Source organism: Thunnus albacares, chromosome 9 (assembly GCF_914725855.1).
Source record: "Thunnus albacares chromosome 9, fThuAlb1.1, whole genome shotgun sequence".
NCBI classification, from domain to species: Eukaryota; Metazoa; Chordata; class Actinopteri; order Scombriformes; family Scombridae; genus Thunnus; species Thunnus albacares.
Genome location: NC_058114.1, coordinates 26,147,023 through 26,172,863, shown reverse-complemented (window position 1 = coordinate 26,172,863; position 25,841 = coordinate 26,147,023). Strand labels below are relative to the sequence as shown.

General features: G+C 39.7%; 1 protein-coding gene and 2 long non-coding RNA genes across 3 annotated transcripts; 2 read left to right on the top strand and 1 right to left on the bottom strand.

The window, feature by feature from the left end:
- Positions 1–7,198: 7,198 nt before the first annotated feature.
- Positions 7,199–8,222, top strand: LOC122989614. The gene is made up of 2 exons (XR_006405117.1): positions 7,199–7,247; positions 7,974–8,222. It is a non-coding gene; the product is annotated as an uncharacterized LOC122989614 (long non-coding RNA).
- A 6,052-nt stretch (positions 8,223–14,274) lies between these two features.
- LOC122989664 lies at positions 14,275–15,111 on the top strand. Its single transcript, XR_006405133.1, has 3 exons — positions 14,275–14,315; positions 14,760–14,830; positions 14,932–15,111. It is a non-coding gene; the product is annotated as an uncharacterized LOC122989664 (long non-coding RNA).
- Positions 15,112–18,893: 3,782 nt separating this feature from the next.
- Positions 18,894–23,962, bottom strand: LOC122988975 (histamine H3 receptor). Its single transcript, XM_044361653.1, has 3 exons — positions 23,450–23,962; positions 22,746–22,912; positions 18,894–21,013 (listed from the first exon to the last, which is right to left on the bottom strand). Exons 1-3 carry the CDS (start codon positions 23,724–23,726, stop codon positions 20,147–20,149), a joined length of 1,311 nt encoding a protein of 436 aa, XP_044217588.1. The 5' UTR covers positions 23,727–23,962; the 3' UTR covers positions 18,894–20,146.
- Positions 23,963–25,841: the final 1,879 nt, after the last annotated feature.

Here is a 25,841-nt window from a genome sequence, read left to right as displayed (position 1 = left end):
TAGGAAAATTATCATATCTGCCTCAGGGTAAGTGAAGTGTTGTGAGTATTAAAGTTAGTTGGTGAACTTAATCTATCTGAGCAGTAGTAGTGTTGGTTATTTGTGTAATGTAACTTTACAGCTGGGATATATTTTGGCTACGTCCAGTCTATACTTACCTTGCATAAACTTCAAGTTTATCTAAAAGTAAAAACACAGCCAGTTCTTGTGTAGCAAGCTTTTGTTAGTGGGATTTCAATTCCCTCTCAATTCCCTTAATTGCGTCCACGTTTCTCTAACTTGCATCTTTTCTTTGCATCTTTAGTCCCTCCCAATAAAGATGCAAGGAAAAGATGCGAGGAGAGAGGAAACAAGGAGAACGTTTTTAGAGAAATGAGCAAGTATGTCTATCTGTGGACTCGCACCCACTTTACTACATGACACACCCGCTTAGTTGGGTTTAGGCAGGAGCAGTGAGATGTTTAGGGGGTTAGGGAGTGTGTTTTGTAGTAAAGTGGGTGTGTCATATAGTAAAGTGGATGGAGCTGGATAGCTGTCAGTCAGCTTTAACATTGTAGAGACTTTTGATGGAGTTTGTAACCACATATATACACTGTCCTTATACTAATAAAGGCTCACAGTTATCATTGCCAGAGCAGCTGTTTTCTCTCTGCAGCCAGTTACCTGTTTGATAAACACCTGCACATGAATAAAAACCTGCATTCTGTATTTATACTGTGTAATGTGACCTGCTCAGATGCATATAAACCATTTCTACTGACAGAATGAGTTTATATTTATTAATTATTTGTGTCTGTATTTATTGATATTTGATTGTAAATTAATTATTTATTATTTATTTATTAACTTATAAACACTGGAAATTATTTATTAGCGAAATGTTTAAAGTAGAAATTATATAACTCACAACAAACCCAACGCTCAGGGATTTTCAACCCGATTTACCATAAATTATGGCAAAGTCAAATATAAATGTTTAGAAAGTGTTTCTTGCTGACAGACACAATCTCCTCCTCTGTCTGAATATAACTTTATCCATGATGAAGGTTAATGAGGAAATAAAAGATTGCGAAAAGAAAAAATCTAATAAATGAAGAAAGTTGTTTATGGTTCTTTTGTTGGTCATAATTAACACATATCCTGTTTTTAACTAGATGGTGAATCAGAAAACAAATAAAATATAAAATCTGGGATAATACACTTGAGTTGAATCTGTATGTCCACTCCGGTAAAAAATGCAGTGATGTTGTGATGAGCAATCAGCTGCAGCGTCCAATCAATAACCGATAGCCAATAAGGGGATGTGTCAGCCGGTAAAAGACTTCAGGAAGGCTGCTCTCATGTATCCTCGCTCATGGCTCTTCAGAACAGAAATAAGAGCTTTGGGACGGCCTTAATGATGCTGGGCTGGAACGGCTTCCGGGTCAAGCGAGGACCAAGGAGCAGAGATTGACCTAATAAGGGAATTGAGATGCACCCATAGTCATATCAAGTTAGCTCCTTAGCTCCTGTTTTAATTGGCTAATAAGAGTGCCTCTGTATGCTTGACGGCAGTTTAGCTGTTGTCACAGCTGTCAGGTGGACATGTTTTGTTTTGGCTGTCTGCTGTCTTTTAAAACCCTTCCTATAATTTGTGTGTTGAAAGTGTAGAAGATAAGGTAATACTGTAAAGTTAATGTTAATGTTTTTTACTGGATGACTTTTTCATTTGAAACACATGGCTGACAAAAGGAATCTCATGCTGCATTCATGATATATGGGAACTGAGGAAATTCAAACTCAGATTTTCCTATTTCCCACTCATCTAACATCATTAAAACAGCCCAAAAAAGAGTTGGATTTTTGAGCTTACATGACATTGATTAAGGTACAAATACAGTGCAGTGATACAGTGATACAGAGGTACAGCGCATTTTCATAATACTTAAGGTGCATCCCAATTCCCTTATTTGATCAGTCCTCGCTCCTTGATCCTCGCTTGACCCAGAAATCGTTCCGGTTGGCCATCTTGAAGGCCGTCTCAAAGTTCTTATTTCTGCTCTGAGGAGCGAGGATACACGAGAATAGCCTTCCTGAAGTCTTTCAGTCGCCAAAATGCCCCCTTATTGAATATCAGTGGATGTTGCAGCTGATCAGACTGATCTGACACATCACAACATCGCTGAGTGAAAACCATAGACTGTAAAAAAATAATGGACATAGCCACCATGATGTCACCCACTGGTTTGTGGACTCCCGTTTTGAAGCATGGATGTATAAAGAGAACTGGATACAGCATTGGAGGCAGGGCCCATTCATTCCTATGAAAGTTGCCAAAAAGCCACTTCCCATTGTGGAGAAATTACCCAGATGAAAACATACTGCACACGCTCTATGGGCCCAATGTGCCCTTAGAACATGTTCACTAGAGACTTACACCGGCCAAGACTGCTAACTTCCAGTTTAACCCTCCAGCTAACATGAATGGGGATAAAACGATTCAATTGTGCAGCTCTTCTAGACCTTTCAACGTGTGATGGGCCCGAGTGGATCAAATTCTGATTGTGAAACAAGTCATTTCATGGGGGCTGTGACGCTCAAAAAAATGTATTCGCTGATTAACAGATTTGCTTTCTACATGTAAGTCTATGGGGGAAGTCTTTTTGGGCCCAATAACATCATGTGACGTAATTACACGTTTGGCCACAACTCTCTTCATTCACTCTCTAGCTTGCTCAACCACAGCTGCTCTCCCTCTTTTTCCCTTTCTCTTGTCTTCTTTAAAAATGAGTCGGGAAGCAGACAGCAAAGCCTAAAATTACTTTTAACATTATCAAACCAAGATAAATGTCCTCTGCGCCTCCTAGATACGTCTTTTTACTCCCTCATGGCGGGGTTGTGTAGCTCTGATCAGTCTGATCGCCGGCTGTGATCACCGTTACGTTGGGTTGTGGTTCTCCAAAAGTTGACTCTGGATCAATTTTCTCACCATAGGCCGCCGCTGTGGCCAAAGGCTAAACGCACCTACCCCCTTTCAAATGAATGGAAGGACTGGCATTTTCACTGCACCGCCTGATTTGGTCTGAATAGGGCCTTATGCTAGCTGCTCGCTGCTAGTTTGGTTAGCACAGTGCATTTACAGTCTATGGTTATCTGTGATAATGCTAATGCTAATTTTCACTAGCGAAAAACAGGCCTAAAACCATTAAAACAAAATGTACTTACTGGACAAAACTCTGACTCCTTAGAGGGTCTTTGAGTACAACCAAATGCTGAACAAGACTTTTTAGGTGACCAAAATGTTACAGTTAACTTTCATGAACTGAAAACACACTGAAATAGCAACGGCTACGAGTATACCTATACTCTGTGAATCTGAGGTTATACCACGGTTACGTTACCTAACCAACATTGTTGCTATGGTGGTGACTTGTCAATCAAAACGTAGCCACGCTCTAAAGCATACCCTGCTTTATTATCTATTTCATTCTAAATGGGACCATAATTTACAAAATGAACATCATACTGTATTGAAGACTTGAAACTGGCGATTGAGACCATAAACTCATTAGGAAAATGCTTACTCGGGTAATAAATCAAGTGACAGGTAGGGTAATTTTCTCATAAACTTCCATACAATCAGACTTCTTTTTCGAGCCAGTGGAGTCGCCCCCTGATGGCCATTAGAGAGAATGCAGGTTTAAGTCATTTCCACATTGGATTCACTTTCCAGAACCCGACCTACCCACTTGGTGGAAACAGATTACAGATTCAACACAAGTGTACCACTCCCTATATTTTATTTTTCTGATTCATCATCTACTCTAGTTAAAAATCTGTTAATTGTCAGTCTGATCAACAAAAGAACCACAAACAACTTTCTTCATTTATTAGAAATATTTTTCTTTTCATGATCTGTAATTTTTCCCATTAACTTTTATTATGGATAAAATTAAAGTCAGGGAGAGTCTGTCTGTCAGCAAAAAGCACTTTTTGAATACATTTATATTTTACATTATTTATCATCATTTCCATTCAGTCACATGTGAGGCATGAAAATTCCTGAGTGTTGGGTTTGATATGAGTTACATAATTTTCCCTGAAACATTCAGCCTAATTTCCTGTGTTCAAAAGAAACCCTAATCATATTTTTCTAAATAATGAATTCACAGTCGGACTAAATTAAAATGAATAAATAATATAAACTCCTTCTGCCAGTAAAAATGGTTCATGTGCATCTGAGTAGGACAGTATAAATACAGAATGCAGGTTTTTATTCATGTGCAGGTGTTTATCAAACAGGTAGCAGGTGCAGAGAGAAAACAGCTGCTCCGGCAGTGATAACTGTGAGCCTTTATTACTATTAGGACAGCACACTTGTGTACAGACAAAACTCCATCAAAAGTTGCTACAGCTGTTAAAGCCAACTGACAGCATGACACTTCAGAGGAAAGGACGTCTCATTTCTCTAAAAACGTATTTCCTCGTTTCCTCCCTCCTTGCATCTTTTCCTTGCATCTTTAGTGGGAGGGACTTAAGATGCAAGTGAGGAAAACGTGGACACAATTTAAGGGAACTGTACCCTTAGATACATTAACTTCAAGGAACTGTCCAATATTATGGAAAATACTAAGTCATCCCAACCCTTACCAAATTTATGAGACTAAATGGTGAGACACAAATTGTTTAGGATGCAGGGGATCAGGCATTCTCACCATTATCCATAATGGGATGGAAATTTCAACAGATAACATGCCGCAATGGACAGGTGATTCTTGTTATCTTTATGTAACATAAATTCAGAATAATAACAGTGTCTCCACATGGCATCCAGTCTCCTCAAGCATTTTGTATTTTATTTACCTACTTTAATCTCACAAAGACAGAGGCTTTTGCAAATTCAGACTGCAGGAGTGGCAATGAGCCAAGGCACAGGATCTTTTTTATTCATGACACTGTTGGAGTTTCTGACTAGTAATGTTTGAGTGGTGTTAAAATTTATTTTGCTGCTCCGCAGTGGGAAACTTCCCAAGTCCCCTCTTTTCAAAAACACATCATAAGGCCCAACAGCGAAGGTAAAAGCCCAATTAATCACTCCACCTTGCCACCCCACACTCTTCATAGATATTAACATCTACAGCTAATCTTCTTTGGTATGCTGGTGTGTGTATTGTCGCCAATGGGGTGTTAACATCTGGAGCACAGTGAGTAGATTTCAAAAACTGTTATATGCATAAATGAAATGAAGGGGTTTGCAGTGTATGCCAACTGTCCATGTGGTTGTATAAAGAAAAATACTTTCATCAGTCTTACTCAACACTCTTCTAAGCACACATACATACATAAAAATACATACATAAAAAAGTTGACCTTGCTCACAATGGACGTTCATATGGTGGAAAAGCACAGATGTAATCATTGACATTAATGATGACTGTCCCATTTAGGTGCCAGCATGTACACAACCAGGGACCTGATAGTGCATCACCTTAAATGGAACGCAGCAATAGGTAACGTTATTACACCTGTGTTTCACAAATAAAGATGTCTGCCATGAATCAGATGTACAGAAACACCTGGACAATGTATTTCACTAGCTGTTCACTAGCCATGCAATAAATACAAGTGGTCAAACTGGAAGAGTTTCAGTGGTCATAACCATAATGTTTTTTTTTCTCAGATAAAGTGCTTTGAACCTTTTTTCATACACTGTCTAACATTACTTTTTGTCCCTGGTGCTTTGTGAGGTGTATAAAGCATTATATGTGTTATATCCTTCTGCTGAAGGATTTATGGTGGATATGATTCATGTCATTGCCAGTGGCCAGGAAAAAAAAGGTGCTCGATTAACCTTCCAGCAAAAGGGAGCGTTCATCCTGTTATATGTAACCTGCAGATATAACATGTCAACTCAACAAACCAAACCATGCATGCAGGGAAAGTTCACTTTATTTTACATCTGTTCATGCAGAATGGGATAAAACATTATTCAAAATGTTTTGTTTTTGTTTAGACTACTTTAGGTGTGTTAAATCAATATTTTGAGTGTTCTTTGTGGTGGTGTTGCTTTGGACTGCATTATATTAAAATGAATGTCTAAAATTCATGTCACTTAATGTATGTACATATAGTAGTAACACCAACACAAAACAAAACCAACACAAACAATCATAAAGTTTAATCAACACTTCTCAGATACAGTTTCTGTTCTGAGAAGTGCTGGTTGCTCAGTGCTTCCTAACAGGGCACAATTCGTACAGTAAAATTTCTGCATGTGTGAGGGCTTATAGGGCTGTACGGTATATAGAGAAAGTCACTGGAGCTGGATAATAGCCATGTTATTAGAGACTCTTTATAGGATCTTCTTGGGAATAGAAAATGGGGCTGAGTCTGCTGAAAAACCTTACCACTATAGAGCGAAGCACCAGTTGTTTTCTTGTGTGTTATATTTTTCAGGTACTCCTGCCAAATTATATAACGTCTCAAATCCTGACTGAATGTGCTCTGTTAATATGGGTCACCAGTATTTCACTTCTGATGGCCAAGCAGAATGTGGGCGACACAAGAAAAGAAGCAAGAAATTAGAATATAGATGTTTCAAAGGTAAAAGCTAATGTGCTGCTTATCATTAAACTAAAAGCCCTTAGAGATTTAATGTTTTCAACAAGGCTGCAAAGACCTCTAAATTTGTTATTTCAATTAAGACAATGCCTAGATGTTTTTAATGTGCATCTGGATCTGTGTCAAATATACTTTACATGACGTTGGTTTTAACCTAACCCTGTTTAATCCCTGCTTTGTACAGGGATGAATAGTTAGTGTCATGACCACTAAATTATAGCCATTTAAAATTATCTTGCTGTAGTGCCACCCATAGATGAATCATGCTTACATTATACAGGATTATAAGGAATGTGTTTGTACACGTCTACTTAAGGTGGTAATAATTGTGCATTCAAGAATTATGGGCGTCATATGCCAAAGAGGCCACATGAATTTGACAAGCAGTCACAGAAAAATGTATGGAGAAAACAAAACAAATGGGGTCATTCAGATACCAAATTTGGTGACGCTTGGATGGAACTTCTGGCAAGAGTTTCCAAAAAAGAACAAGGTCAGCAATAACATAAAGTGCTTCATTAATGCCCACAAGGTGGCGCTGTCCACCCCAACAACTATTTAGTTCTTGGTCTCTGGCCTAATCTTCCAGGAAATGTCAGTGAAATCTGCTGAGTAGTCCTCGAGGCAGGCACCTCTCTTGAGCAGAGGTAATTAAGCTCTCATGTCTGACACTCATAGTTGTACTATGTGTGCTGATGGGTTGTGTGCTGATTAATGTGAGTGGGTACCTCTGTGGAGACTTGCATTTGAGTTTGGTGTTTTACATAATGAATTTCAGTTTTGAATTGTTGTTTCTGCAACTTCAGGAAGCAGAGTTTTCCCTTTGTTACATAATACAAAACGCTCACAATAGCTGACTCCTTTGATACTGAGCCCAAGAGATGGTGTAGTTGTGTGTGAATAATCTGCTGGTGATTGTGTCTCTTTTGAACAGTTTCTCAACCTTTTCTTGACAAGTTTTATGGGTGACAAAATTCACATGAGCCTTGCAATTAGATGTCAAGTGAGTGTGAATATGACTTTGTATTTTCTTCACAAGAGCTTAGAGGAAACTCCAAATGCATTATATAAAAAGAGTTTCAAAACATGTTTTTCTATTTATATTAAAAAAAATATTGAGGGCTTATTGTTACTATTATTTTCATTATCGATTAATCTGCCAATCATTTTTTGATAAATTGTTTAGTCTATGAAATGTCAGAGAATTCTGATATATTGTGTGCATCAGGTTTTTTTTGTGCCACCAAGCAAATCTTCATGTCTGATGTTTCTCCTGAGTGATTTAGTTATGTCACAGCCACTTTTCTTTGTGTAACAGTAGCACTTTGTCTTGCACAGACAGCATTAACCTTATGAATGTCTGCGCTGTCTAGGAAAACCACTGCACGCCGGATTACAAGTTAAGGTGGAGATGGATGGATCCACAAAGCATTTGCAGAAATTGAATGTGTCACAGTTAAAGAAAAGGTGGATGTCTCTCCTCCTGGCAGCTTATCCAACACACATGGAGTCACTGAAAAGGTTTATAGCTGCTGGCTTGTAATACACATCACAGAAAGTGAAATGATTTCTGATTTTGTTCAGTTATTCCTCAAAGCTTGAAATAAATATTTACCAAATAATATGAAGAGAAAAGATATCTTCCTCTCCTACACCGCATGAAGATGTGTTGAAAGATTTGTTACGAAGCAAGATGGAGAGAGGTTTCTGTCGGCTATGGATGCTGCAATATCAGAGCTGTGTTGAACCTTGGATTCCTCTGATTTGATCTGACAGTGAAATTAAAATAAAGTGTGTGTAAGCCGATTATGTAAGGATTTATGAACATGGCTCTCTCAACAATTTGTTAATATTTTCAATCTTTTGTATATTAGCCTCATTTGCATTTGGGATATCCTGTATGTTTGTGGTCTTACGGCGCCTACAGATGGTTATTCCCAGTAACACTGTGCAATTCATATCATACTATGGACACCCCAGGCTAAGAATTGTGAATGGCAGACTGAGATACAGACCTTCAAAACCAGAATGTAAAAAATCTGCTTCTCTGTGAGCTGGACAATGTTGACATTATCACAGCAGAATCTTCTGAAAATAGGAAAAGGTCAAACTGATATTGTAATAGATTCCCTGGCCTGGACAATAAATAACACTGATTTAATACACAGTCAAGCCAACGTAAATCATGGGAAATGAGACACATACTGCAGTCGTTTCAAATTCTCGGCTTGATGATGTTTGTGCCAGGATGTGGGGGATAAACACCCATCGATATCGCAGTATGCTCTTTACTGATAAAATGTTTGCACACATAGAAGCGCAGATATGCTTCACCTGGCTGGCTCTGAAATCAATACAACCCCTTGAGGGATTATGGTTTTTTTCTTCATGCTATTCTGTTGTTTTTTGACATTTTAGTCTTTTGAAGACTACTTGCGTTGGGACTCCCACATTCCAGTTTATGGCAGATGTTGTGTCAGCGGAAGCATCTGCTTGCTCAGCTGGTTCCTTCATTTCAGTTACAACACATAACTCTGAGCAGAAATTTACTAGCTCTCTACAGGCCCCGCTGTGTGTTAAACGCATTGCACTTGATGTGACACCTCATACCAAGAGACAAGACGAAATGCTGAAGTCACAGCGAGTCGTGTGTGTGGGAAAAGCAGGAAAACTTCAGAGGTGCTTGTATTTAAGATATGTGTAACACTCCTTTGGGTGTTGTACAAGACTAGATGCTTTTCTGTTGTTGTTTTTTTTTTTAACACAGGTGGCACTGAGAGAGCAAAGGATGTTTCTTGTGTCGAGGCTGGCAGTGGCTGTCAGCAGCCAACCACTGTTGGTCATTTTAAACATTATTAAATTCTACCAGAAATGAAGTCCCTGCAGATTGTGTGTGAAATGAGCACATGTGTGAAAGTATAGGTGCTTGTGTGTTCTGGGGATATGGGATTTCTGCAGGCTGAGGTAAAGACTGCTGCAATATTGAGCAACGTGCACAGAATATACATCTATCAGTATTTCACAGAGGACAGGAGAAGGGTTGAAACTACCTATGTGTCCATCATATTTAGCTGCTTTGAAAGAATCTTTCTGTATCTATGTAACCTGAAGCCAAACATGACTTTGTTCTGAATATCTAGGCTAAATATTGTCAATGCCTGGCTGATGTGAAGAGACTGCAGCTTCATAATGGCCGATGTCAGCGAAAGGGTTTTGTTTTTTAGTGGCAGACACTCACACAGCAGTCAATAAGGTCTAGGCCTAGTCCTCAGTTTATAATGATTCAAAACAAGCTGAAAAAGAACACTTCAGGCTAAGAGTCTCTCAGCCGACTGAAGGACAGCAAATGTGTCTTCTTTTTTTTTGTTTAAAGACATTTTTCCAATTCTAATCCTTTGTCCCTGTGTTGTTTCTATATGCCAAATATGTGTCCTAAAATCATTTTTGAGTATTTTTTATGTCAAAATCCTTGTTTTTTCTCTTCCTGTAAAACATTTTCATTTGTTTGGTGACTCATCTGGAACTCAGGACCGTATAAAAAAATATATCTATATATATGAAATGAAAAATGATCCTTCCCCTTTTATTGCTGAATATTTGAATATTTGAATATGTTCAACAATGTTCCCTCTTTCTTTAGCTCTTCTCTGGTTTCCACCAACTCCTAAAGAAAATATCTTGCTCTTTGGTTGCTGAAGGCTCCACTTTGTTCACCAGCTAGTTGCTAATGGTGCCATGGCATTGGCACTGAAAGCCCATTAGTCCGATGGCCCGTTATCCCAAAAACAAAAGCCCACTGCTCTGAAGGCCCATTGCTCCAAAAACACACATTCTCCTTGGAGTTTTTTGCCCTTAATATCTTAGTGTGTTTTGACGTGCAAACCCAAACCCTAAACCCAACCGTAAACACACAGTGGCGTGCGTCCGCTGTCGTAAGGGGGGGGGGGGGGGTAGTGGACAGGGCCAGTGGACAGGGCCAGCAGTCCCTGAACTCCAACAACTCTAGAGTGTGTATTTTTGGAGCAACGAGTGTTTGTTTTTGAGATAACGGACAATTGGACTAATGGGCTTTTGGTCCAATGGGACATTTTTCAAACTACTGGAGTTTCGGAATAATGGGCCTTCGGACTAATGGGCAGTCCCCTCACTAACTGTGTCTGTCTGCTGTTTGGTGCTGAGCAAGAAGCTTCATAGGGTTTATAGTAGCATGAAAACAGCTACGTGCTGCGTCTGAGAATGGTTCTACAACAGCGGTGAGAGTGAACCAAAACAGAAAAGCTGCAGGCCAGAAAACCAATACAATGAGTAAAACGGCGAGTTTTACTCTGTAGAGGCGAGAGAAAAAGTAATACATTTCAGTGGGTTCATCACTACAAACAAACTGTCATATAAGTAATAAGGTAAGCAGTCATGCAATCTGTTGTTTATATAAAAATATTGATAATAGACCCTTTGATTAAATAAATTGGACAAAAAAGCCCAATAACTTGAATAACTAAAATTGTGCCTTTAAGTCTGATCTAAATGGCTGTATTCATCTAGAAATGGTCATAAGCCAACTTAATTGCTAATTTAGAAACACATGGCAGACCATCAAGATAATAAATCAACAAAACAAAAAAATACCGTGCTGTGCAAAATGAAAATGTGTGTTGTTCGTGTTCAGATGAGCATGAAATCTAAATATGAAACCTGACAATCAGAAGACTGCTGTGCTCCTGATGTGTGTGAACATGACATGCTCCACTGTCAGAGCAGGTGTATGGCTTCCCAGGACAGATGCCAGGTTGGGGGGAAATAGGTGCGTCATCACCCTAAATGGCATTTGTGTATGTATGCCGGGCAAATTCGTTTTTCTGTATACTCATCCAGATGAGCTGTGTGCGTTTTTTTCTTTTTTTCTTTTTCTGGCTGCTCCCCTCAGAGTGCTGAATTAATATACAAAACGAGGTCAAAAGTAATCAGGTTGCATCAGTGAGTCAGTGAGTGACAAGTGACAGTGAGTCAGTGAACGAGAAGTGACACCTGAATGGCAGACGTGATAAGTTAATGTAGGGCACAGAAACATCACGCTGCTTCCGAAGTTTCCTGAATCCTCTCTTCATATCTGTAGAGGAAAGTTGTTAAAGGCTTTGAAGACGCTCTGTGTGACGCAATTCATCACACTCACTGCACTGCACTGAGAGGTTTTTTTATTTATAGATAATACATACAATAGATCAACTTATGATACATATTCACAACACACAATATATGTATTCCAACACTGGTAGTGATATCTAACTGTAATGGTTGTCATAGCTTCTGTTGGATCCAGGTTTACTTTTCAGTTGACCTTTGACTTTAATTAGCCGTGATTGTCATAATAATAACAAACTTTATTGCACTTATATGATATTTACAGAGTCAAAATATACTACAGAGTGATAAAAAGGGAGGACAAAGGTTAGCAGCAACAGCATGATGGATGAAAACAAAATAACTGCTATAGACCTATTTGAAAAGTAGGCTATTTAAGATAAACAACAATTCAAGATAATAAAATCAATTCATGTCTGGTATTTCAATATCACTGATCTTCACGTCCCTTCTGGTCATTCTGAAACTGCACACAGATCACCTGTCTTAAATATGACCTTAAAAATGATAAAATGATAGATCAGAAAATCTGTATTGCTTGTATAAATGTTAAACTACAAACTGAGAGTATTTGCAGTATCTACTGAGTGTAATTGGTGGCACCCTGGGGAGCAGCAAACATACAGTATGGCTCAGATTGTAATCAAGTGGAACAGAAGGCTGACGGTTTATAGACACAATCTGCACGATTAAAAAAAATAACAGGTTGTCAGATCAAGATGTCAACTCTATGTTTTTGGCTGGATACAGCAGACTTTGTGCCAAAGCTCTACACATTATCTTCGGTCTTGAACGGGACAACTGGAAGGAAATGCATTATTAATGCCATAGAAATCACAAGTGATATTATAGCTTCAGGCTTTGTTTGTCAAATCCACTGCTTGGCAACCTGATCATGCTCATTATTTTATTATTCATGTATCTGTGGCCCTGGACAGTTCGGGAGTTTGGGAATAGGATCTCGGTGAAACAGAGAACAGAGAGCGTTATGTGCATTGAACCTTATCCCCTGGAAAAATGACTTTCAATGAAGTAAAAAATCTCAGGTGTTGCAAACTCTGACAATCTGAGATGACAGAGGTGGAAAGACTAATTTTTTGGACTTAGTAATGTTTCTGGAGATGGTACCGGCTCGGTGAATTGAGGTACACCTTAATAACTTGTGAAGTTTAGACCCTTTGCTCTGTAGCACTTTAGAAAACCTCTTTGTTAAGCAACATGTAGTAGTTCCTGATGCAGCAGCCAGGAGGCATTTTAAATTGTTTGGCTAAAAAAAAAAAAAAAAAAAAAAAAAACTCTCCTCCCCTCACTGAAGCACTGCAACTCCTAAAGGTGAGAATGTGTCAAACTGTATAATCTGGATGCTGCCAAAAGGGAACATGACATTTTGTGGATAAATACACGTAATTAAAAAAAAAAAAAAAAATCACTCCAGGTATTTGTTATCTCAGCTCACCCTTCAATCACTTTGTCTTGCATCTTTCAAGGATTCTCAACTTTCATTCATTTAAATTAAAAAGATTTCTTGTCAGGAACATCTAGTACTCGTCTATCCTGGCACACTGAAAGCCTTAATGCAATTATTTTGCATCAGTCTGACTTTTCTCCAGATAACTTTATCTTACTACAGACAGGCTTCTCCAATACAAAAAGAAATTAATAACCAGAAAAGGTCATCTGACTGGAAATATAAAAACAATATATTAAATAGTTAAAGGGGAAACATTGGATCGGCATGAACTAGCATAACTTTAAGCTAGAAAATACCTATGTTACAGTTCACAGTCGTTGGTATTGTTTCTTATTTTTAGCCATGCTAGCGGCCTGGCTCTATGGATGGCCATGGCAGTTGGTCTGTTGGTCCACCACTTTGGTCCAGACTGACATACCGTTTCTCAAGAACTATTTGAAGGATCACCATGAAATTTGACATTAATGATTCCCAGAGGATAAATCCTAATCTTTGGTGATCCCCTGATTCACCTCTAGATCCACTGTGAGATTGATATTTGTGGCTTTGAGTGAAATATCTCAACAGTTATTGGATGGACATGCATTTGTGTCCTCCACAGGATGAATTATAACCACTTTGGTGATCCCTTAACTTTCAGCTAGCACCATCATCTCGTCAAAATCTAATTTTGTCCAATACTTTATGACTAAATACCTAAAGGTTAAGGCTGGTTATTTTCTATATTTTTCTTATTGTCAACAAATCTCATGCGCAGAGCCAAACCAACAATGAATTGATCAACTTAAGTTTTGTGTTTGTATCCAAAGCCTGATATATCTTATTCCTTTGTGTCGTAGACTTCTGTTGTTGTCCAAAAAAACAATTCAAAACATGTCAATGAGTCACACCTAGTCGCAGGTCTTGATGTGTAGCACTTTAAATGAAGTGGTGTCTGCCGCACACAGAACTACTCACTTAACGGTGAAAACCTGATTGCTGTTATTAGTCTTTGGAACAATTTTTAAACAAACTAACGTGACCATAATCTCTGGGACAACAGTTTGTCTCATTGATGTGTTTTTAACAGTTTTTGGACAACAACGAAGGTCTGCAGCGCAGAGAGGTAAGATATATCTGGCTTTGGATATGCACACAATACATGTTTGCAGATCATTTCACCAGCCAACTCCTTTAATGACATTCCCAGCAGTCTCAGCTGTACTTTGTTCCTCAGCGTGCTAACATGCCAATGCTGAGTTGGTATAATGTTTAACACGTTCACCATCTTGGATTATTTTGTTAGCATGTTGATGTAAGCATTTAGCTCAAAGCACCGTTGTGCCTGGGTACAGCCTCACAGGGCCGCTACCATGGCTGTAGACTGTTGGCATTGTTTTAAAATAATGACAACATTATTCATTATTTGTTGTCAGTGGTCATATAATGACTGTCAGGGCCCCTGTGTCTCCCCTGTCTGTTTGTGTGTGTGTGTGTGTGTGTGTGTATGTCTTGGGAATGGCTTCCCTGACTGGGCACCTGGTTCACCTCCACACCTGTCTGCAATCAGCTCATGTACTCACAGCTCAAGTACTCCATCTCCCCTTCCACTCATCACCGGATTGTCCAGTCAGCTCAGTGGTAGCTACTCTCTCTCTGGGCCGCTCAGTATTCTTACTACTTACGTTATTTTCTCGTGATCTCCTTGTGCAACTTACTAATCCAACTTCTCCTGTGTCCAGGTCTCCAGTGCCAGCTCGTCCACTGCGTCATCGCTTTCTACACTGCCCACTCTTCAGCCACACCACACCATATTCACCCAGCCACCAGCCAAGCTCCACCATACAACTCCCCTACAGCCTGTCTGCCCCTTGCCATCGCCAGCCCCCCCCCCTTCTTCCCTTCACATCCAATTTACTCATTAAAACCATCCCATCTTATCCATTCCTTTCTGTTTCCGTGTCTGCTTTTGGGTTCAAAACAACCTTAGTCTTAACAATGACAAGTGAGGTTCATGATCTGTAACAACTGTTTCCTAGAAACTGCAAACCAGTGACATAAACTCAGTAAAGTAGGACATTTCCTGTCTGTGTCAGTTCATTGGCTGTCACTCACCCTGACACCACTTCACTGATAAGCAGAGGAGCACATGGCTGGAAGACTTTTACATAACAGTATCTGTCAGTACGTAGTTGAAAGTTATGAACTATTATTTAACTCATTAGAATTCAAGACATTGCTGGCCCAAATTGGATAATTAGTTTGCAGTAAATGACAAATTAAACGGAAACATATACGGCGCAATTCGGAAATTAATGAAGGAAAAAGTCATGTTTGATTGACCTCGTGGGAAGAGGATTTTGTGGAGTGTTTCTCTGTAGGCAATTATCATGTTTAGGGCACAGTTCAATTGAGAACTCTGGCAGAGCAGTCTGTGATGTTTTGGGTCTGTGCGTGGAGCCTGTTTCACATTGACCTCAGTGAACTGCAGGATGCTGTTTATTCACTGTTTTTCATCAGATTTCTGAGTCTTTAGAAACTACATCACTATAGAAAGCATTATTCCCTGCTGTGTGGATCCTTGTTAAAGAGTTGATAACAGCATCATCAGCAGCTGCCAGGTTGCGTCTTTGTTCATAACTCCTGCTGTCTCTGGTTTGGTAGAGTGTACAGTAGGAAATAAATGGAAAATCAACTCCTTGCATTGTTCATACCCTGATTGCAATGATTTTTTTTGGATTTGGATTTTTTCTTGGACAAACCTTGAACAGTCTGAGCATTAATCTTACTCTCAGCTGGATTGCATTGCCAGTTCTTTCCAAAATAGCTCATCTATTGTGACTGTGAATATTGTTCCATATCGGAGTAAAGTAAAGAAAGCGAGCAATGTAGCACACTACTTTCAAAAGCATTTCCAGCAAAATATACAGTGTTCTTTTTCTTTTGTTTTTACAAATGACTTGTGTTTTCCTGTAGCTTATCAAACACATGTTGTCCATCTCTCGAACAATCAATCTGCTCAAAAAAAGCCAGAGTTCTGTGTTTTCACCCTCCAGTCCTGAGCTGGAGATCTCATCTGTGTTCTGTGCTCACAAGATATTTGGTTCAATAACAATTATATTACTGTCACCATATTTGTATCCCAAAGCCATTCAAACATGAACCAGATGGATGTGAACTGCTTCCAATTTTCTTTTTGAAAGGCTGTAGATATTGGTTCTTAGGTCTCCCACAGCGCACAGAGACAATGCCAATCCTGGCGCTGAGCAATTTGTTTTCTATTTGTAAGTCCACCTGTGTCTCTGCACAGGTTACCTAAACTACAGTCTATTCAACTCATCCTCTGCTGACCTTTTAAGAAATGTCTCCAAATTGACTTTGTCACCGTTTTTTTTTTGGGGGGGGGGAGAAGCCACTTGCACTCCTCCACCCAGAAGTCTATTTCAGTTGAGATAGATTTGAGAGGCACACATGACGGTCATGTCTCATGTGTCTCAGATCTTTGGATCTGTTTAGGAAAAAGCATTTTCACCTCTCAGCTGCGGTTTTACAGGCAGAAAATGTGTATCAACACTTACAGTAACCGACGCATAAAAACACTATTATTAAATGAGGTCAGTGGGAGAACAACACCACTGCATAGACCACATAAATCTACATGTATTTATCCTCAAGACGAGACAAAAAGAATTCTGGATGGTGTTAGAAGAGAAGGGACAGCTAACTTTCTTAAAACAAAAACCACTTAATGTGGTTTGTTGTATCCACAGTCAGGAGTAAAAATGGAAAATCTTTCCAAAGTTGTCGTCTGCTGAAAGAAATCACTAAATGCGTTGAAAGATACTGATCTTCCGCATCCGTTCCTGTATTAAAAATGGCACAGTCCTGGACCTATGAACTCACCATCTAAACAGTTTACACACACTGCATGCTCCATCGCTGTTTCTGTAGGAGTATTTATTGGAATACATGACACTCAAGACATGTTGTTGAGTTTGTTGACTGGAAGACGGCAAAGTAGAAGCCAGCATCATTTGGGCCGTAAAGTATACCCCCGCAGCCCCTGCCTGTAAAACAACTATGTTTTTTTTTTTTTTTACCGTGACGTAGGAAAAGCTTGTTCTTTCCTCACAGTACAGTTCTGTAAGTAGTATTGAGTATTTGATTATTAAATCCTGCACTCCGCAACAATGTGTAATGGGGAGGAGTCAAATGTGCAAGACCATGGACAGGTCCTGTATCTTAACAGACGCAGGCTCAGCACCTTTACTCGCTCTGCTGTGTTAATTTGTGCCTCAACGCCCCCCCCCCCCCCCCCCCGGCCTTAAAAAAATCAAAATATTTTTATCAAGGGCCCACTCAAGGATAGCCACGGGGGGGGCACGGTTACATTATGGTGCTGAGCATCATCAAGTTAGACTTTCTTTTCAACACCATGAATTGGTTGCCACAGTATGTGTGTCCCATGGTTCGACAATCTCCAAAGGGTCTGTTTTTTCTCTCAAGTAAAATGTCCCATAAGTCCCACAGGACAGAGTGATACTGTTGTTTCCTGGCAGTCTTCAATCCCTAAGGATGCATTCTGATATATTTTGTTTCTGTTCGTCTGTGCAGGAAATATGTAACAAAGGTCAAAGCCCTAAAGTTCTGTCACTTATCATGTGCTTGTTATCATATAATAAAAGCTTGACAGCATTCTTCAAAATAAGAACTCCTCACTTTCACTGCAGTGTTAAGTCTTTTGTGATGATCTGAGCTGTAGGGAACTGAGCTAAGGAACTTTTTTTATATTTTTATGTGAGTATTTCTGAGCTCATCAGAAATTTGTTAGGTGTGTGCATCATAAACACACCACAGCTTCCGTTCACACGCACAACAAGATTCCTCTCCACCCACTCATGCCTGAGCTGGCTCATGTCAGCCTTATCTTGTCCTGTCTTATCACAGAGACCAGAAAGTATTACAAACCTTTAACCTCTCACAAAACACTCACAGCAATAGTTTGACATTTAGGCATATATGCTTATTTGCTTTCTTGTGTTGGATGAGAAGCTTCATACCACTCATGATTTTATGCTAAATATGAAGCTACAGCTAACAGCCAGTTAGCTTGACTCAGCGTAAAGACTGGACAAAAGGTGGATCAGCTAGGACGGCTCTATCCAAAAGAAACAAAATCCATCTACCCGCCCCTTTAAAGCTCAATAATTGATAGTATATTAGAAGTATATTGTGTGTATATTGTATTTGTTTCATCCTAACAAGTGTAAAAATGACAATTTGTAGTTTTACAGGGTATTATGTGCCAGATGACAGGCCCAGCAATGTGACTTTCTAGAGGCACAAACAAATAAGATATAACGTGTTGATGAATTAGCTGTAAGATGTGTTCAGACAGAAATGAAATTCACCAACAGCCAGTGTACCAACTGTAACACTGGCAAGTAAAAACAGACACAAGTGAGTGTATGGGAGTGAGCCTATGACTCTAGTTCTTTACTTTCCTTTTCCTTTTGCTTTCGTCTCTGTGCGTTTATGGAGCTGGTAGATTCACAAAGCCTGCTCAAGTTTAAACATTCAATTTGCGTGGATACATCAACCTCCTCATCTAACTCTTGGCAAGGAAGTGAATAGATATATTTCCCAAAATATTGAACTGGTCCACATTTTACCAATAACATGTACGATTGCAAAGCTTACATAATTGTAGTCAGTCTTCTTTTTATTCTTTCTTTGGCTACTTCACACCAACACACATTCATAGCCAAGATACAAAGTAGTCAAGTAGTAGTTTGGGTGGTAGAAACCAGTCAAGTCTTTGAATAAATACTGCATTTTAAGAACACAACAATCTAGTTGGCATAGATATTATTGTACAAAAGTTTGTCCTCATTTCATAGTGTTGTACATTTGGAGCATCAACAAAAACACGTCTTTAAAGTGTAGTGCAGATTCAGTGTTGGCAGGTTACAGCTGATTTCCCCTACCTTTACACCACTTTTCAGATAAAATGATATAAAACATTACTGTGATAAAAGTACACTCAGTAGTCAGTAAACAAATGCAGGTCATTCTCTTCTTTTCAGGTGCTTTTAACTTTGAGGACATCACAACCTATTGCTGCATGATGAAAAGCTTGAAAAGTATCATTTTGAAGACATGCAAAAGGAGAGATGGAACATCTCAAGGGGTTATTCCTAATCGAGAATTTCCAATAAAAGGCCTTACTTTCTTTTAAAAATGAACAGCTATGTGAAACTCTGAGGTGAAAGGGTTTTATGCAAAAATGAGATTATGAAACTTTATAAAACTGTAAAAGACCATGAAATCCTTCGTTCACATCAATTTGAACTAAATAGGAGTTGAAAGGTTTTCCCATCACAACAGCCCTGTGAAGAACCTGAAGTTGTTGTCTCCCTCCGCTGTGCTTTCATCCACACAGGCCATAATTTAACAACTTGGTGTGCTGTAGTTCTCATATAATATCTTAGACTAAATTATGGTAATCACCTTCTATCTGTCATCATTTCACAGCTTTCCGCACATAAAGAACTCAGTGGTGAGAAAGCCTGGAGCCGCGTCACTCCTTCCTGTCCTACTTAGAAAGATTGTCTGTGAAGGTTAGCTTACATTTTGAAATTAAGATGTACATCATTTGAAAAATCTGACATTGGCTCTTGGGGGTGCTTTAATCAAGGGCAATTGTATTGTAAAGGTGCTTTAAGAGTCTACTGCTTTACCCTGTCATTAAGAATACAGTTTCCTTTCTTGCACACTGTTCATGACTTTGTAACACTGTTGTATTGCTGTCAAATATGTAGTGACAATCCTCACAGAACTCACACTAATGTAAGCATTTCTCTTATTTTATATGGAAGAACAGTAAATGAATTTTAATAGTGTTTGACCCACAACAGTTTCTGCATTCATCAAGCGTGGAAGTGATACTGAGTTCATCTAACAAGACTGAGCCTCAATCTGAGGCTGGATTGATTGTCTTTTAGGACACAATATCTTTGAGAAAGCCCTTCGAAAGCTGCTGTGGCAGAGTGGGTACAAGAACGGGTTGATGGCAGAGTTCAACCACAGAAGCCAGAATGTCATCTCGTACCAGTAGTTCGCCACACATTTACCGCTGCAGGCAGCACGGATAATCATTAGTAGAGTGTAAGGGGCCCAGCAAATCCCAAAAATGCAGACAATAATGGCCAAAGATTTGGCAATCTTTTTGTCTCGGGAAAGACGAGACCCCTGTGTTCTGCGGCCAGGTGCCATGCAGGAGGCCGTGGGCTGAAACAGCCTGGAGTTGTTTCTGCTGGGAGAAAACTTCTCCCTCTGCGTGAATATGTGACTGTTGTTAGGGTCCCCGCTGGAAGACGGGGACAGGATGTCGTCATCATCCTCGATAACTGCAGAGATAGCAGTAGGCTCGCTGGACGACACCTTCCGAGTCTTGACAAAAAACACAGACCAGCCACCTCCTCCTCCTTCTCTGTACATCTTACTGTTCCTCTGCATCTTGGCATTGTCCTCGGCACCGGTGTTCCCGCTCTTGTTCCTCCGATGGATGTTCAGGTAGATGCTGAGGTTGAAGAAGGCCACAGACACAAACGGAGTGAAGAACTCAAAGGTAGAAGCACTGAGCAGGAAGTACCAGGTGAAATAAAACTCGGCATAGCACTCGTGGGCCGGGACAACACTCACACCAACAATCGTCTCCCAGAAGATGATGGCGGGGCCATAGAGGAGGAAGGCCAACGCCCACACTGCCACCATCTTGAACACAGCCTGGCGGGTCATGTTTCTCTGCGCTCTGTATTTCACCTGTGTCAAAAGAGAGGCACTATGAACAAAGCACTATGCACAGTTAAAAAGGAAACAAATTCTGCCATAAAATAACACAATTTGTTACATTTCAAACAGCAACAGCTGCTTGCATATTAACTGGCTGACAAACGCACTTGCTTCTGCTCTGAGTGGTTTGTTCTAATGAGCCCCTGTTTGTATTGTGCTGCCACAGAGCAGCAGAGTGACACTGTAAATAAAACCTACTCATCAGGCTCTTATTCCACAGTGTGTCACTGAAGCCAAAGAGAGAGGGGGAATGTAAGGCTGAGAGCCACATTCACTGATGCAATACAAGAGTGTGAAAGAGACATCTGGTTTCTCCAGATCCACTCCTCCCTCATCAGCACCCATCGCTCATTCCCTTCGCGCTCGCTCCATTTTCACATCACCTCTTCTCAGTCTAAACTCTTTCATTCAGCAGAACTCCTCCATTTATCACAATCCCTTTTTGTTGTTGTTTTTTCCTCTTTTTCTTTGCCTCAAACCATCTAATGTCTCTCTGCAGTTGTGACAGCTGTGAGACACTGATGCTGCTAATGTGACTCTGGTTAAAGAGCGAATTTAAAAATCCCCTTTTCTGAGTCAATAAATAATGAAATAGAGCCACTTCACGGTGGTAATAATTGATTCATTCCTCAATCTCAAGTGCTCATCACAAAAGCAAAGGTAAATTAAATTGTAAATTATAGAAATCGTGCTTTCTGTAGGTAGAAATCAAATAAATAAATTAGGTTTTAAACTAAGCCACTAGGATGTAACAATTGTTACGAAACAAGATAAAAACAGCCACAAGCAAAGAGTTGTGACCTATTAGCATACACTGTTTAGTAAGCAGCTAAATCAAATTCATTTTCTGCAAAAGCGGCGTCTCACAAATTTAGTAAATTAAAAATAACACAGGCTGCTGCATCATAAAAAACATTCACATGGAAACATCTCAGTTTTATGCCTATCAAGCAAGAATGTTGTCTGGGAGATTTTTTATAACTGATGACTAACCATGAAGAAAATATCTGGTTTTACACTGATGAAGCTAATAGGGGCAATAAATATCTTGGTTGTTTTTGTTATGGTTTAAAGGGCTCCTCCAGCAGTTTAGTATTTCACATCCAAAGTTGACAGACTTGCTAGAGACAGAATTTTAAAAAGAATGATCCAATCGAAGCAGCAGAGGCCGAGATATTTGTGATTTTAGTCTCTGCTCTGAGTCAAGCTCCAAAAAACGCTGGGTCCTACAATTCCCATAATGCAACACAATAGCATCCTTCATTAGACTCTCCATGCCTCCTGAACACCCACTTCTTCCCAAACCCTACACCTCCAGTTTGTAATGCAGGTTTACTGTCAAAATGATGACGACATCATCAGGGGTTATTTTATTCAAACTTTAAAAAGTTCCTCCAGAGTCACAAAGACATCGTACAACTGTTGTACAACGCACTGCTGTTGTCACAGTTAGGGTACATGACCTTTACGTGTGAAATCAGTGGAGTGACCCGATGTTTCAAGCTCTGCGTTGAAACTGTTTGGACAAAATTATAGATTAAAGCCAGACACCCTTGTAGGGGAATAAAGCTGTGAATGTAAATTACTTTTCTCTGCAGAGCAAGCTGCTCCAAGGAGTGACACCTTTTAGTATTGACTCTGGTAGGGTCAGTTATGTGTGTGTGTGTGTGTGGTAATGAGCACCTCTACAGCCCGTACTTACTGCTCTTGTGACTGACAGGAAACGGTCATAACTAATGAGGACAATGTTGAAGACTGAGGCAGTGCAGAGCAGGTAGTCCACGACCAGCCACACCTTGCAGAGACCCTTACCAAGCATCCAGCGGCCTGTCAGGTTGTACGGGATGTACACTGGGATGCAGAAGGCACCTGGAACAGGCACACACACACACACACTGCATGATAATTCAACCCCCATCCAATACTACAGGATTAACATTCACACCTCTCCACATCTCAGTGGAGATGTGAGACCACTTGGTTAATTGTGATGGGAAAAAAAAACTCCAACCCTCTGCAGTGGGTCAGGGTTAAATGAAAGACATTTTAGAAATAAGAGAAGTGATTGTTTCATTTAAGAGAAGAGTGTAATTTATCTAATGCTGCAGATAAGAGCAGCACAATAAAAGGGCTGTGAATGCCTCACAAAAATGAATTGCAACCTGTTATCTGTTTTAAAGGGATGCAACAAATACAAAAATATACAAAAAAATATACAACAGGCTACTCCATGGTAAATATAACGCATGAATGAACCAAAAAGGACGATGAGATCACCCTGAACTCGCCAATATGACACACTCATTCATGGGGAGGAACAAAAGACTTGAAGAGACACATTGGAGCGAACTGACGGGGGGGGGGGGGGGGGGACCAAGGAGAAGACGAAGAGAGGCACCAACTCACCCACGAGAAAATCAGATATAGCCAGGTTCAGAAAGAAGTAGTTGCTTTGGTTTCTCAGGGTTTTATCCACAATGAAAGCCATAATGACCAGCGCGTTTCCAGCCACCACCACGACCACCAGAGTCACCATGAGCACTGATAAGATCACCACCAGGTAGCCCGGGAGGACAGTCCCAGCCTCAGACACAGCAGGAGTCAAGTTGCCGCTGGAGTTGGACTCCAGGATATGTGCCCCCATAGTTAATTTAATGCCAAAATCATTGTAGACCTTTCTCATGTCACGCACAGAAACCCCGAACAAGTCCAATTGCGCGCCCAAACGATCCGCTCCACTTTACCAAGGTGTCAAACATGACTGAAGACCTGTGATTAAATGAAAACACTTTCCCCAGATCTTCCATTTTCCCCCCTTAGAATAGTTCAGTGATCTGGAGGGACATGAATTTCAATTAAAGCTTAATTTTTAATAACAATAATTGTAGGTCCTCTGGGTACTCTCTCCTCTGGCTGCTGGATCTGTGCCTACCGCGAGCGCACAGATGCTTTTGCCATAGCTGTCAAGACCACCAGAATAGACAAAAGGCACAACATCCGGTCATATTTTCAACATAAACGTCTTATTGCAACATTTTTGAGAGTAACCAAGGTTACAAAAAATGACAAGTACGCATTCAAGAAGCAATAGTTGGGTATTGAAATGCAGTGTTTTCTCAACATATAACATCATGGAACATCTGGTACTTAAAGCTGGCATGCTGACTTAAAGGCAGCTATAATACAAAAGACAGCTGAAATGCTACAAGCTTGTGCAAATCTCTCTTCAGTGGGTCAGTTGTTCATCAGATCAAAACCACCCAAAATATACTAAATCAGTTTAAAATGTCCTGAGTGTGTGTTTGTTTTCCGGGAGACAAAGCGTCGCTTACGCTTTTATTTTGAAGGCAATACAACTTCCGATCTTTCTCGGGTGATATCTGTTCTCTTGACGTTGAGCTTCTTTGTCCAACCAGCACCTGATCAAAGGCTGAACTCTGCAATCAAAAGCTGAAGTGGTCCAGACGCATGAAGCAGACTGAGATGGAGTGAACTGAGCGGCTGGCAGCAGGATGTCTGCAAGGAGGCTTTCACTAGCAGACAGGTGTTTACATCTACACCACATCCAGTTCAGTGATTCAGATAGATGTTTACAACTACAGCACATCCAGTTCAGTGATTCAGATAGATATTTATTAATACACCAGTGATTCAGTTAGTGATTCAGAGGTCAAAGTCCTGATAAATCCACTCGATAAAGCCTGAAGACATGGAAAAAGAAATACCATCTTCTTTTCCTGTTACAATATGGAAAGTTAGTTTAATTTTAGAAAAGCTGCGAGGCTGTCAGTGTCCTGATCCTGATGAACACAGAGTTCTGTTTGAAAAATGAAATGTCAAGGGTGATAATACATGGAGCCCAAAGCTGTTCAACATTAAATAAGTAAGTCATTATTATATCGTATTAAGTTATATTAAAACTCAACTCATTATGAAATGGTATTTTATCTAACAGTTTTATTAGAGTTCCTTTTTTATTTCATCATAGGAATATTCACTTCAAAATGCCCTAATGCTAAATTATGTTTTGATTTCATAATGGTCTTTTCCCCAAACACTTGCCCCCTGCCTCCCAGCATTAAAGTGCTGCTGAGGTAACTTAATTAAGCATTTAGCTGCTGCTGTTGACACTGACCTGACTCCTCCATCCGATCAGTTGAATGTTTGAGCTTCACTGTGTAGAATGATGTAAGTGCAGAGTTTGACACTGAAGTCTGTTCCCATATTCATCTGCTGAAAGTGGAAAGTTTCTCTCTGTTTACCTTAAAGTGCTTGAGGCGTGTACTTACGAGCATGATTCGTGACATCACAACTAGTTTTGAGCCAATCGTTGTCTCGCATGCAATTTAAACAAGGGTGAGGTAGAAACTTGAAACCTCCAGTGCAATGAATTAGAACTAGACACCTTGTGTCCAGCAGTTAAACTTTTGAAATGAACAATACTTACATTACATTAAGGAGAATGAGTAGATGTCATTTTAATTATGCTAATTAGGTCAATTAGCTTTTTTTGTGATTAAAGCCATATTAGACTCAAATTGTGACTCAAATCAGAGTATTTTAATATACCTTACATGTGTCTGTAGGGGATCTTTAAATTATTTTACAATTGATTGGTTCATTAATATCATATTTCACACTTCATGTTTTTATTCAATTACCTCTTACTCTTTTATTTTTTATATACTGAACACTTTGAGCAGGCATTGAAAGGATATTTTTATTCATTATTATAGGATTATTGCTGCCAACCATGAAATAGCAATCAAATTTGATCAAGGCTACATCAAAGTTCTCC